This window comes from Misgurnus anguillicaudatus, chromosome 9 (assembly GCF_027580225.2).
Source record: "Misgurnus anguillicaudatus chromosome 9, ASM2758022v2, whole genome shotgun sequence".
NCBI classification, from domain to species: domain Eukaryota; kingdom Metazoa; phylum Chordata; class Actinopteri; order Cypriniformes; family Cobitidae; genus Misgurnus; species Misgurnus anguillicaudatus.
The window spans coordinates 5,533,617-5,549,380 of NC_073345.2; the positions used below are offsets into that span (position 1 = coordinate 5,533,617).

At 34.7% G+C, this 15,764-nt stretch overlaps 1 protein-coding gene across 1 annotated transcript; it reads right to left on the reverse strand.

Annotated features, from left to right (window-relative positions):
- Positions 1-3,851: 3,851 nt before the first annotated feature.
- endou2 (endonuclease, polyU-specific 2) lies at positions 3,852-11,235 on the reverse strand. Its single transcript, XM_055180475.2, has 7 exons — positions 9,561-11,235; positions 9,284-9,409; positions 8,740-8,845; positions 8,478-8,599; positions 4,860-4,972; positions 4,585-4,738; positions 3,852-4,279 (listed from the first exon to the last, which is right to left on the reverse strand). Exons 2-7 carry the CDS (start codon positions 9,383-9,385, stop codon positions 4,028-4,030), a joined length of 849 nt encoding a protein of 282 aa, XP_055036450.1. The 5' UTR covers positions 9,386-9,409; positions 9,561-11,235; the 3' UTR covers positions 3,852-4,027.
- Between the last annotated feature and the right edge of the window lie 4,529 nt (positions 11,236-15,764).

Here is a 15,764-nt window from a genome sequence, read left to right on the forward strand (position 1 = left end):
TCAGAACAGGGTTCATGTAAAGAAACACTGATCACCTGAATGTTGAGTTTACAAAATTATAATGTACAACAAAACAACATCAATAATATAAGAGCTTAAACATTTATGACATTTTATTAACAAATATTTAAGTAGTTAAAGTTCTTATTCTGTGATAAAGCTTAAAAAAATATTCAGGCACAAAGGATTGTGGGTATTCCTTACAACATGTGCAAATAAATTTAAGTAAATTTGACTTTTTTTAGTTTAATGTATATATGTAATATTCTTAAGTTAAATTAACTAAGATTTTTTTACTTGAATCTGCTAAAGTTTTTGATTAAAATTTACTTAATTATTTTAGGACTATGTGCAGTGACTATACAGTTAAATAATAAAAGAAAATATCTAATACGACTTACTATTCCAACACAGTTCATTTTCTACATGAATTAATTGTGTATTTATCATCATTTTACTTAGGAAAATCTAGTTCTCAATAAATGTTAATATTATTATGTAGAAATTATGAGAGTTAATCTAATATATATTACTACGCCAAAAAGTTAGTTTTTTCAGCTGCTGAGTGGTCAGAAGTATTTAAATATATTTTTTATATATAAATTTTTTAAAAAATGAATTAAATTTGTCCCTAGCAAAATAACTATTTGATAAGCTTCAAAACAAGACCGAGTCAGTAATGGTGACACTGGAATGCCACCTGCTGGACATGGGAGACTGTTACAACAGCTTTCTGACATTGCTCTTCTATGCAATACTTGATTTTAATTGGTCAATCGGGACAATCCAAGGTCTGTTATCCTCATCTGCTAAAACTGATAATGCACTGTGGGTCATCTTAATGTATTACACCTCTCTCTTTTCTAATGTCAAGCTTGGGTTTGTTACAAATGAGCTAATAAAGTACTGTATTTCAAATCAATATTTTATGTCAAATTATTACTCAAGTAGCGGTGTTAACAGCAAGATGTACATTAACCCTTACTCGAATTACCTTTTATAAGGCTAAAGTGCAGACTTGATACCACACACACACTTGAGTTAGTGTACTAATGTACAGAATCCATAACCTGTTTACACTGTGTAGTGTATCTATAGTACTGTATCATGTGTTGACACAAACAAATTCTTCCTTTACAGTATACTGAATTCATTTTTAGCAGTGTACTGCCAAACTATTGTAAATTATTTCACTTTATACTACTGTAACTGTAATGATGAGGTAGGCAAACAGTCATGTGCAAGTGAAATAATCCGAAACAAGAGAGAAACCGACGCTGTAAAAAAAATCTTTGCTGCCTTAATCTTTTAGTTGAATCAACTCAGTCAACTTACTATTATTTATCTTGACTATTGATAATTATATAAGTTATAACAACTCATCTCTTGTCGAGATAAATAATAGTAAGTTGAAATAGTAGAGACCCACAGAGACCATTATAGTTTCCATTACAACCAATTCAATAGTTCGCCTGCGCATTCAGATCTTAATGAGTCAACTTTTTAAAATACGTTTTTCTGTCTGTGTTGCTTCACTGCTAATTCTTGCCATACTTCCTTTGCCAAACTGCGCGCGCATACGTTGTCACGTCATCATTGTGTACAAACAGTAAAAGGGTCTATACGCCCATAATGATGATTGACAGACCAGGGGCCTCATTTATAAAAGTGCGACGTACACTGAAAAAAACTAACTTTTTGGTGTAGTAATATTTATTAGATTAACTCTCATCATTTCTACATAATAATATTAACATTTATTGAGGACTAGATTTTCCTAAGTAAAATGATGATAAATACACAATTAATTCATGTAAAAAATTAACTGTGCGGGGATAGTAAGTCTTATTAGATATTTTCTTGTATTATTTAACTGTTTTATAGTCACTGCACATAGTCCTAAAATAATTAAGTAAATTTTAATCAAAAACTTTAGCAGATTCAAGTAAAAAATCTTAGTTCATTTTACTTAAAAATATTAAATCCATTAAACTAAAAAAATCTAAGTAAAATTTACTTACATTTATTTGCACATGTTGTAAGGAATACCCACAATTCTTTGCGCCTGAATATTTTTATTTTTAAGCTTCATCACAGAATAAGAACTGATAAGAACTTTAACTACTTAAATATTTGTTAGCAAAATGTCATAAAGGTTTAAGCTCTTATATTATTAATGATGTTTTGTTGTAAATAATAATTTTGTGAAGTCACCGTTCAGGTGATCATTGTTCCTTTACATGAACCCTGTTCAGAACATTGTATTGTAATTTTCTCCACAGTGCTGATAATGCATGTCAGAAACACAGTTTGTGTGCTTTTCTGTTCCGAATCAAGTTTATTCAATGACTGACTTGTTGTCAGTCATGAATTTTGTGTTATAATGCCATTTATAACACTAAAAATAACTAGGTCCATAGGAATATGTTAAAGAAAATAACAAACAGAAAATACGATTTATTTAATATTATTAGGACAGCAATGCTTCAATTTAAAAAAAAAACTAATAGAGTTTACCTAAACGATTAAAATAAATCTAACTTCTAAATAAAATAATTAAGTAACATTTAATTAATTATTTAACATATGTTTTATCATGCAATTTTAAGTACATTTTATTTGATTTTAGTAGGTAAGTTTTACTTATAAAAAAGCAGTAAATTTTACTTAAAAAAAGTTAGTGCAAATTGTTACGAGGATTTTTCATCTAAGATAATTTCTGAAATGACTGTACGTGTGATTCGGAGAAAAGGAGGAAAAAAACATACGTACGCCTCTTTTCAAGATGTGTAGTTTATGCGTATTTTGCAGCGATTTTTGTGTGAGCATACCAGCGAACACCCCTGACCACTCGCTGAGTTTCACGTCTTTGGAAATGAAAGTTTAATGCATTTTAGGAAGGATTGTTACAGTGCACCATTAAACCCATTGTAGAGGTGGGAGGTGAAACACGAACACCCTAAAATTCTCGGGGCAGCCACATATGTTGAAATTTCAGTCAAAACCGTTCTATTTCATCATAAAAAATCTGAAAACAGGACTTTAAGTGTAAAATACCGAACTTGTCCTTTAAGTAAATGTACGTAGGGTACAACCACACTGAAATGTAAAAATTCACACGTATTCTCATGAGATCACGTTGTTTATTTTGTGCCACCATACTTACTCGTGTAACTACTCATGTAACAGTCTTTAAATAGGGAAAACATGGAAGTGTTTGGTGGCTTCTAAATTCATCCCTGTTTGGATCCTAAGAAATGAATGGGGCTAGGCTAAATGCTAACACATTCACGACGCGCTGTACAAAGATTAAGTGCACACATTAAAAAAGATAGGTATGTATTAATTAGTCTAAGTTAAGGTCAGAACATAGTAAAATATTGAAAAACTCTGGTGGTTTCCTTTAAGTGAGTGTCTTGCCAGTATTTTGTGAACATGAGCGTCTTTTGTATCATAAATGGTTTTGACGGGTGTGCATTAGGCACTTATTTTGACAAAACATGTGATGCACATGGTTCGCATGATGCAACACACATGACACTCCGAACACTTATTTTAGATTCGTGACCCTTGGAAGAGAAGTAAGTTTTACAGTTTCTCACCAACATACATGATTTCAAGGTCTCAACGCAAATAGGGCGGGGCCACAGAGACAGAACTACACATTGACTATAGAACCTACAAAACAGAAATCACATCATTTTAAACACAGAAACTTGAAATTTTAGTTGGTTTAATGAATCTAAATCAGCCTCTCCAGAGAATACATCAGCTCCATAATATGATTACTCGACTGCATCATGCAATCATGATCATTTAAGCGTAGCTGAACAAAAAGTTATCCCACTATATTTAATTCATCTAGTCAAGATTTATTTATGCAGTATAAAACACATATCAGACACTACAGCAGAGGAAATGGATTTCTTGGTCTTATTTGGTTTATTGTTTTTGAGGTAAAAATATAAAAACAATTCTTATAATCCATAGCTATGAATTAATTTACCACAAAGAACTTTATTTCTGGTTATACGTTGAGGTATCTCAGAAGGACAGGATAGGTGGTGCCTATGTGCTTCTGATTGTAGTGATGACAGACAATCTCCACCTCATAGATGTTGAAGGAGACTTTCACGCGCTCATTCGGGGATGTGAGGAAACACAGAGTGTACAAGGCGAACTCAAATTCAGGGCTCACACCAATAAAAATGCTCCCTTTGGGTTTAATTCCGTCCCTCCAGCTAAACTGGAGCGCCAAAATGTGCTTGCTGTCATCCGGCTGGCAATCAGATTGCAGGTGAAATATAAAAATAGGTTGTGAAAAGAAAGAGAGAGAGACAGGTAGACAGTTACACTGTGCTATGGCCTAATGGGTGATCTGTCATGAGTCATGACGTCTTTCTTCTCTACTGATTTATAAAGAGCTCCTTCTAATAATTAAAAAAAAACTGTAGGGTCAGCATCTGTCCAGAAACAGATCTCTATGTTTGTTAAATTAACCACTTAACATTTATGATTTATTAGTAAAATAACAACTATAACTGTATCTGTTACAGATCATTTGTCTTGTTATTAGAAGCTTACCTGGGGGGAGTTTGCCTTCACACTATATCCTTTGTAGTCAATGTGTCCAAGTTTCTCTTGCAAGTACAACTGAATCCAGTTATGGAAGCCAATAACAGTATGACCGCCTCTGGTCTCTCCTACGAAGACATGCTCGAAACCAGATGAGTCAGGTCTTGTGTGAGAGAAAAACAACTTTTTTTAGAAAATCTGCATGTGCAAATCATTTTACTCAAAATTTACACAAAAGGTTTGTGATAGTCTTCTGCAAGCTGTTTTGAAGTCTTAGTACTTACTTACTGGATCCTTTCCTAGCATACAGCTCAAACCAGATGCGATACAGCTGTTGTTTAAAGTCTGTAGTGTTCTCTGGAGAAAGATGCTTCTCCACTAGATATCTATGGGCAATCTGGCATTGCAATAGAAAGTATGCATTTTCACAATTATATACAGCACTGATAAACAATTTTGTACATACAGTTAAGGTCATACACTAACCTAAAGGATTATTAGGAACACTTGTTCAATTTCTCATTAATGCAATTATCTCAACCAATCACATGGCAGTTGCTTCAATGCATATAGGGGTGTGGTCCTGGTCAAGACAATCTCCTGAACTCCAATCTGAATGTCAGAATGGGAAAGAAAGGTGATTTAAGCAATTTTGAGTGTGGCATGGTTGTTGGTGCCAGACGGGCCGGTCTGAGTATAGGGCTTATTCGATCTACGTCATCAATGTTCGCGGCGGCCATATTGTTGACATAAAACTGTCAGTCTGTCAATTGACAAGCGAGGCAGCGTGGGTATTATGCATGGTATTATCGGTGTAATTTTTTTTAAAACCGGGCGATGGTGTGTGGTGTAATACACGGATGTTCTAACAACAGCAAAAAGAACCCCGGAATTAGTTTTTATGCGATACCGACTGTCAGAAAACATGAAAGGAGACAGAGGAGTTGAACCAGCGAATGAGAGACTCCCAACAGCAAAGTCTGTCCCCATCATTTTACCACAGGTAACGTTAGGGATATATGCTCACAGCCAAGTCTGTCCCCATAATTTGATCACATACAGTATGGTTAGCTGTAAGCAGTGGCTGAAACTGCTCTTTCAAATAAGCTGCCATAAATTGAGACAGTTATTAAATTAGTATTAATAACTATATGAACATAATAATAGGTCTGGCATTGATAGGGAATTAAGGGCGTTCACATAGTTTTGAAAATCGTTTTATATTAAACAGAATAGCGGAGCTCACACCAAAACTATAACGATACAGATACAATGAACGACATCATTGGGATCACTTTATGATTGATTTTTCCCACCTGATGAAGGATAAACCATTGATAGCATTCAAATCTATTTGAACTTCAAGTGCACGAGCACTTAAAATGACAGTGAAGCTCATTGCTGAGGTCTATAACATAAGATTACATGCAGTTGCTGTGAAAATTGACTACGTAATGCTTTTTAATCTATTATATATTAACTAACTGTTATGCCAAAAGGTAAGAGATTACACAACTATTAGATTCACTGTTTAGAGTTACGTGAAACGCAGCGTGTTGAGGACATCTGCAAAAGTTTTTATCACAAGCAATATTAAAGGCAAGTGATTTGCGCGAGTGCCGTGAGCGAATTAGCATAAAGGTATTGTTTGGTGATGTGGACGATGATATAGTAATCGTTATAGTTATCGTTATAATGTGAACGGCCCTTTAGTGCTTGTATGATGAATGCGGATACTGTATGAACGATATAGTTATAAATATCCGGATAAGTTACTGCTGACAATAAGGACGGATCTTTACTTAAGGCTATTGGGTCTATTTGATATTGTTCCACAATAATCAAGCTCATCTTCTCTTAATACAGACGAGATTAAGCCATTAGGCTACTGCTCCCCTCAACTCAAATCTACGTGCGGCTAGGGGCAGGACAGATGTCATGTCAACAAGATGGCCGCGGCTAGCGACTTCCGGTGTTTGCGAATAAGCCCTATTTCACAATCTGCTCAGTTACTGGGATTTTCACACACAAACATTTCTAGGGTTTACAAAGAATGATGTGAAAAGGGAAAAACATCCAGTATGCCTTGTTGATGCTAGAGGTCAGAGGAGAATGAGCCGACTGATTCAAGCTGATAGAAGAGCAACTTTGACTGAAATAACCACTCGTTACAACCGAGGTATGCAGCAAAGCATTTGTGAAGCCACACCACGCACAACCTTGAGGTGGATGGGCTACAACAGCAGAAGACCCCACCAGGTACCACTCAACTCCATTAACAAATAGGATAAAGAGGCTACAATTTGCACGAGCTCACCAAAATTGAAGACTGGAAAAATGTTGCCTGGTCTGATGAGTCTCGATTTTGTTGAGACATTCAGATGGTAGAGTCAGAATTTGGCGTAAACAGAATGAGAACATGGATCCATCATGCCTTGTTACCACTGTGCAGGCTGGTGGTGGTGGTGTAATGGTGTGGGGGATGTTTTCTTGCCTCATTTAGGCCCCTTAGTGCCAATTGGGCATGGTTTAAATGCCACGGCCTACCTGAGCATTGTTTCTGACCGTGTCCATCCCTTTATGACCACCATGTACACATCTTCTGATGGCTACTTCCAGCAGGATAATGCACCATGTCACAAAGCTTGAATCATTTCAAATTGGTTTCTTGAACATGACAATGAGTTCACTGCACTAAAATGGCCCCCACAGTCACCAGATCTCAACCCAATAGAGCATCTTTTGGGATGTGGTGGAACGGGAGCTTTCGTGCTCTGGATGTGCATCCCACAAATTTCCATCAACTGCAAGATGCTATCCTATCAATATGGGCCAACATTTCTAAAGAATGCTTTCAGCACCTTGTTGAATCAATGGCACGTAGAATTAAGACAGTTCTGAAGGCGAAAGGGGGTCCAACACAGTATTAGTATGGTGTTCCTAATAATCCTTTAGGTGAGTGTATATCCCTTTCAAAATCAGCAAAAGCTTAGAATTTTGCACAAAAAAGTGATCATGCAAATTGTAGTTTGTCTTTAATTTAGTACTGTCCTGTGCAAGCAATTTCACATACCATTAGTTTACATTAAGAGCCATCAGTGGCTTGAGCATTAGTGAATTTTGTATCTTTTGTAATAGTTGTGTATGAGTCTCTCAATTGCCCTTGTTGTGAAAAGATGAATCTTAACATCACAAAAAATCAACCAGGTTGTTGATTAACCAGGTAATAACATCATACATTATTTGTCGTAATGGGTAGGTAAACTTTGGAACTGGGTTATTTTTGTAAATGCACTTATTATTCTGTGTTGTTGTGAACACCTGTTTTGTGAAATAGCTTGTTTAGGGCATTGTTAAATTAAAAACAAGTAACAATTAACAATTATTATTTTCGGTAATACTTTTCAATAAGGCTCATTAGTTAACATTAGTTAATGTATTAACTAACATGAACATACCATGAGCAATACATTTGTTACAGTATTTATTCATCTTTGTTAAATGTTAGTTAATAGATATAAAGCTTTTTAATTGTTTGTTCATGTTAGTTCACTCTGCATTAACTAACGTTAACAAGATTTTAATAAAGTATTAGTAATTGTTGAAATTAACATTCACAAAGATTAATAAATGCTGTATAAGTGCAGTTTATTATTAGTTCATGTTAACTAATGTAGTTAACTAATGTTTACTAATGAACCTCATTGTAAAGTTTTACCATTTTTTCTTAAATAATAATATTTTGCGGATTCTGCAAGGGGTATGAGCTCAACTGTATTATGCAAATGTGTTATATGCAAATATGGTGATTATTGTTTCATTAATCTACATACACGTAAAATTACTGTTGCCTAAATAAAGAATTGCCTGAAAGACACAGCAGAGAAAAAAACAGATGTTACCTTCATTGTTGGGGTCTTTATAACTGAATCCAGAAACTTGTGATTCTCTAGTTCTTCTTCTGGTGTGACAATCTCTGGTTCACCAGTATTACTTTCATAATTGTCCAGGAGTGAGATGAAGGCTTAAATGACACAATAAAGTCCCTGTACTAGTGTCAATTTCACATCAGTGCATACTAGATCTATTTATTACAGGGAATGTTTTAAAATGGTATAATCTAATACATCTACTTAGTTTTCTAGTTTGTCTGGAATTTCCCACCTAAGAAAGTCTCCTTTTTGAAAATGTTTTCATCAACAAATGTAAACAAAGGCAAGCCAGCTGCATCATTGTCGTCACCGAAGTCCTTCAGATCACCCGCTTTGCCCTGTGACATAAAACAAATCCAGAACCTTCTTAAACCTTTACGATAGAAATTACATACTATTAACTGATTACCTGCTATTTACATACTGACATTTTGCTGTATATCTGTATATTTACATGATGACATTTACTGATACATTATACACAAGCAGGAAGTAGGAAGTCATATTTAATGACTAATAATATAGTAATATATTATTACATCTAACGAAATCATTAGTAGGCTAATAGTGGAACACAAATTTTGATTTAAAGTGCTACAGTGAACAGCTTTCCCATAAGAGCATTGAAGAACAATACAGCTCAATTTCTGTGTCTCACATGTGGGCTCTGACCTCATGTTTACAAACATAAAAACTGCAAATTCACTTCACTTTATGAGCACAATGAGCAACAGATGTCGAATAATATTTCATAATCATTAAGATTTCAGAATTACCTGCAGAGAAATACGATAATCAATCCCAGGTCTCAGTCGATTGACGTCATTGTCCCAGAGTTCCTGAACCATTGCTGACAGTTCTCCATCAGCTTCAATCATCTTTTCATTGATCTCACAGGGTCACTAGGTGTTCAAATATAGTTTCAGCTTTCAATTGGTTTGAAATAAATAAGCACAATGCTTTACAGCCTAGTACTTTGGTATTTCTTTTAATAAAAGTAAAAAAAACAATACATAATTTATATATCAAAATGGAACTTACAGACTTACTAACCTGATTGAGTTACTGGCAGTTTTTGGTTTCTATTTTGAGAATCAGCAACTGAATATTGTTACAGTTCATGGACTGGTTGGTAAGATACAGCTGATGTCCAACACCACAGAGAGAGAAGCCAAATTGTAAAGGGTTAGCCAGTGTCAGCAACTCTAGCCAAAGGGATTATAGCAGGTTGTGAGGCTTTTGAATGTGTCTCTACAGAGAGGGTGAAATCTTTGTATGTTTTTGTGAGGTATTGTTTCATTACCTGACACTGTGTACCTCTTCCCAAAGCTCTTTATCCACAAACGGTGTCAATCCTGACCCAGTCCCATAACACTGACACACTTCTCGTGTTTAAAAAAATAATACAAACTAAGCTTTTTCCTTTCTTTTTTACGCTAAACTTTTTAAAGCTGTGCCTCTTAGGTACAATCCTTGTTGTTTGAATGATATTATTATATATTGTTAAAGTGCTTATCCAATATGCTCTAACCATAGGGTTGATATTTAATGAGTTAATCTGATGTAGCTCGTTATTAAATGAAAATGCAATTTTATAAGAAAAATTACACAATTATTTAAGCCCCCGACTTGTAATAACATATTCAATTTGTTAAAGTTCACCCCAAAATGAAAATTAACCCACATTTGCCATCCGAGGTTAATTGATGGGTTTTAGGAAACTTTTCAATTTCAAACTTTTTTAACAGGCGTACGCATGTTGAGGTTATAGGCTGATTTAACACTACAAAAACCCATAACGTCACTTCGAAAGACATTTAATTATTTTATAGATTAGTTTCCTGTTTATGGATGGTCTTTCTGGAGCTTTTAAAATGCGGCTCTATCCAATCCCCTTATAAAGCTGAAAAGAGCCAGAATATTATTTAATATACAGTACTGTGCAAACTTCAAAAGGCCAACATTACCAGCCTTGTTGTTTTAGCAAAGTTTTACTGTCCATTTTAAGATACAAACAGAAATACAGGAAATATGTACACAAATAAAAAAAAATTCAGAACTAAATGTCTTCTTCAGGCATCAGTCAGTATTTAGTGTGAACTCTCTTGGCACGAAACACATCTTGAGCTTTTTTGAGGAGACTGAAGTCCTGAAGTCATTCGATTAGAATTAGAAATTAGGATTTAATTTGCTCAAGTGGAAGGGGAGTTTACCCTAAATACTTGACACTTCAGCTTATACTTTTATATTGTTTTATTACTACATACACATTTACTGTATTTTCTGGTTGTATTCTAATAAAGAGACTGAGAAATAATTATATGATCACCATTGTAAAAACGAGTAATCTAGTATGGTGGCCTAAGACTTTTGCACAGTACTGTAACTCAGAAGGGCTTTTCACACTGGAAATAGTTAACTCCGGGTTATTCTAAACCCTGGTGTTTTTTTGCACTGACCTCACGGAAAATCGTATTATAGTCACGCAAAATTGTATTATAGACTCGTGACATGGCACGAAATTTCGCTTTTTTTCGTGCCTTGAGCACGAATGTTTTTTTCGTGACACTTGCACGAAGTTCTATAAATACTTTCTCGTGTCTGTGGCATGACTTTCGTTTTCGTCTGATTTACTGTATTGTTTTCTCATTGTTTTTCCTATTTTCTTACAATTGTCGCTTGCGGTTGGGGTTAGAATCACTTTCTGTTACATTTTTAGACATCCTTACCCAAACCCCATTAGAATAGTTTTAAAACTGGAAGACAAACATGTAGAAACCAATACATAAAAGTACATCCTAACCCAAACCCCAAATTTAACCCCAAGCGACAATGATTTAAAAATAGAAAAAAGAGAAACAATACATAAAATGTCACGAAAAAAAAAGTTGTGACACGAACACAAAAAACTATTTATAGAAATTCGTGCTGAGTGACACGAAAAAGAAAGTCATGCCACGGACATGAGAAACTATTTATAGAAATTCACGAAAAAGACAATTGTGCTCAAGGCACGAAAATAAGCTAAATTTCGTGCCATGGACACAAATAAATTAATCAAATTTTGTGTTACTATATATATATAGTATATATAATAACACGACTTTCTGTGAGGTCAGGTTGATTTCAGCACGGCGTAGTTATCATTTTCACAATCCTCATCACGTTTTTAAATAGCAAATGCATTTGCGCCCATTCTGAAAACAAGGTGTGTTCAGGCACATTGTTGGCGTGGTTCTATTTTGCAACTACAATGGACTACACCATTGACCAACCTGGTCTAAGCCTAAAGGCAATGGGACAATATTGTTTTTTGTTATTTAAAGAGCACGCTTTTTAATATGAGCCTATAAATGGGACAACAACGTGCGTTTGCTTATTACACACATGGACAGCACACAAACTTTTTAAATATTGTAAACACTTAAATGTAAAAGATTAAAATGTAAAAGATTATTATTGAGTCTTTTGGACATACTATAAATAAGGACAGATTGCAGGACTTTAGTAGGCGTGAAGAGCTGCTTCACATTTTAAATTGCTTTCTCACTGTAAAAAAATCCAACTTTAAAATGTTCATTCAACAAAGAAAATTAAGTAACTTGAACAAAGATTTCATTGTTGAAGGGCGTCAATTCATTATTTTGTGTTCACTGAATGAAAAAAACCAACTTGCCAAACTGAGTAATCTGAACAAGCAATTTAAAAAAAAACAATGGTCGGAATGGTTCCCAGCATGCATTGCGACGTGTTCACTTCTTTGGTTAATATTTACTAAAAAAAGATGACTGTTTTAATGTTTGCTGGCTTTATTTATGTTGATATGTTGTTAATGTTAGTTATTTAGAGTAATTTTAAAAGAATGATGTTAGTTCATTGTTACCATGATTAAGAAGTGTGTGTTCAGTGTAGAGGGCAGCACAGTGAGTTATCACGCATCATTGTTGCCTCACAGCAGAAAGGTCTCTGGTTTAAGCAAGGGCTAAGTCAGACAAAGATTTTGTTTATAAGACCTTTCTGTGTACAATCCCACAGTCCAAAACATGTAGATTAGTTGAATTTGGATATACTAAATTACTCTTTACCCAACTTAGTCACTAGTTGAGTAAACATAGAAATTTGCTTATTACCTAATCAGTTTAAGTTGGTTCAACTTGTTGGTTTAAGTTGACATTACTCAGTAAATTGAGTTAGGTGAACTACATCATCCAAGAGTTGAGTAAACTCAAAAAACCTGTGCAGCAAGTTGCCTAGAAAATTTAAGTTAAGTCAACTTTTTATTTTTTACAGTGTAATATTGCATTTATTTAGATTTTTAAATCTAATGGCTTTGTAACTTTGGATATGGTGAGATGAGAACAATTTTTAAGTAATATTTTTCAAAACACTACTGCTGTACCAGTGCTGAAACAGGTATAACTGAAGAGAACCAAAGCTTTAGCATCAATGTAAAACTGATGGTTTTCTTTCTCTGCTTACAGTTTTTCTGCTTACAAACCCCCACCATATAAATAAGAAATCGCTATGGTGCGAGCGTAACTGGCTTTTAAAGGGGAGACTCTCATTTGTTTATTGCACATAATGCCCAAAACACACCCATTACTCATTACAAGAATAGGAACAACTCTCTTAGACTGTGCGCCATTTTTCCTGTTGTTTCCCATAGCAAAAGTGGATTCGGACACGCCCTACATGCACTTGCTCTTTAGACCATGTGGATAGATCGCTACAATAGGGCCCCTAGACTGTGTCTGACTGAAAGAGGAACGTCATATACACTTACCCCCCAGTCACATTAGCTACAAGAGACAGAGCGACAGGCTACCATTCATTTTCAATGGAAGTGGCCGTTTGCCAGCGAAAGCTCGCCGCTGCGCGAGCAAGGCGGGGCCAAAATAGACAAGCAGGCTATTTTATGCAAATGCTGAGCGATGCGACAAAGCGACTGCCAATCGGAGTGAAGGAGCAGCGTGACGTAGGTCTGTGGTCGAGTCTGAGAAAATAATTCAAGATGGCGGAAAATGCGTATTTATGTATATATCTGATAAGTTTGGCATTTTATCTCATATTTTGTTACTTTTATCGAGAAATAAATACTTTTAAATCCAAAAACACCGTTCTTGTTGTAACTTAACAATACCTCTAAAGTGACTTTTGATACCGCTTTTAGAAACTAGCCAAGGAACGCCCATCAAGCGAGTCTATGTCGCTCGGTGTCGTTCACTTTTGTAGCTAATGTAACTGTAGGGTTAGGATGGCTTAGGGGTTCGTAAAATATGGGCTCATTTTCATTTTGGGGTGAACTATTCATTTAATAAGTTAATGCAATAATTAACACAAAAATAAAGATGAACAATATTTTTTACAGTATGTATTTTCCTGTTTTGAATAACATGCAGTACACTATTTCTTCTAGTAGGCTTTGTAATGTAATTATATTAAAACCATTGTTTTTTGCATTTCTTGCTGTATAAATTACCATAAGTTATTGTATTGTTGTGAACAAACATGAATTAACATAAACTGTGGTATATTTATAAATTAACATTAGCCTTAATAAATTACTGTTTGTTCGTGACACCTAATGACTTTAATAACATTAACTAATATTAAAGAATTAGACCTTATAAGATATAGCTACCACAGCATCTAGACAATGCACATTTACCCAAATCAACATGCACCGAATGACCAAGGATAAGCCATGTATAATGTATACACATGTATACAATGTATAAGACAACAATTTATAAATAGTTCAACATAAACAAGATTACAAGAATCAATGTAGCCTACCTCATATTCTCTCATTTACTAAACAGATTGTCCTGTTGGTCTATCACTGGGCCTGGACTCAATTTTATGAAAAAACAATTATATACTTTCTACTAAAGACTTTTAGTAATGTGTAATTAATGATTTATAGTACTTATATGTATGCACAATAATCTAATGGCTTTAAATTATCTTCCATCTTTCTCAGCTATTTAATTAGTAAACAATATGTAATCAATTTGATTATTAATTTCAGTATTAATTACGATGTAAAATCAATTACATTGACATCTCATAATGTGTGTTTCATGTAAGTCAAAACAGAATAAGAGTCTTCACCTTCTACAGAAATACTTAGCTTTGACATGAGATTTGTTCAAAATGTTTACAAAAACCCAAATGAAAAGTAGAATAGAGTAAATAAACATAAAAGTGATGTATATGGATAAAAGTGTCTGCCAAATGCATAAATGTATTTCAATGCTTTTGCTAAAAATGTAATAAATGTAGTGAAAATGCTAAGTGCACAGAATAAAACACATGCAAAGATGTGAATTTTACATTGCAGCAGATCTGGCACCCTCTTAAAAAGCCTGCTGGATTAAAAGAGTTTGGTTCCAAAATGGGATAAGTCTGTTTTTAAAATATCTTGTTTTTTGATTCCATTTAATATCAATCAAACTGCATTTGGTTTTAGGGTTGAAACCCGGTGCCATTATGGCCAGTATCTACCGAACCAAATCAGAACACAGATTTCGGTGCCTATTAAATGCCTGAACGGTCGACTGAAATATTTTGCTGTCTGTGGCGCAAAAAACATACTCACACCATGTGGTGTAAATAATTTCCTGACTTACAAAATTCACGTGAATGTGAAAGTCGGAAAGCTTTAATAATACATAAGATTCAAGTTTCACTTTTCGCTTAAAGGGACAATAAGTAGGATTTACCCCCATGTAGTGGTGAAACTGTATTTCGAATTCAAACGAATAGTGCTCTCTAGCGCCTCGCTTTTTTCAAATGCGTGTTGCAACTACGGTAGCCGTTGTGTAATCACTGATCTCTTGGTCCATTTCAGCTACTTCACGTGTTCTGAATGAAAACGCGTTGTGGAAACACGTTTGGTAGGCTAGTGCTTTTTGTCCCTCTCTGCTATTATAGTTTATCAATACGGCAGAACAACACGGAAGCCTCCTTGGACTTACCCGTTTAATGTAAGTAAAGAGAAGAAATTCTAAACTTACAAAGAAAAGTCAGATCACTGGCAGAGGTCATTTGACACCAACGAGGACATATTTATGAATAAAGACATTGATAAAACCCTACTTACTGTCCCTTTAAAGGTATAGTGGAAGATTTTCCCGAATTTTAGAAAAGAACCGCCCTCTCCACTTGCACATGCGCAACACTCTACCTGCTCCCGAGAGGGAACACCTATTAAACGTGTGCACGAGAAATCGTCATGCAAGACAAAATGTCAAA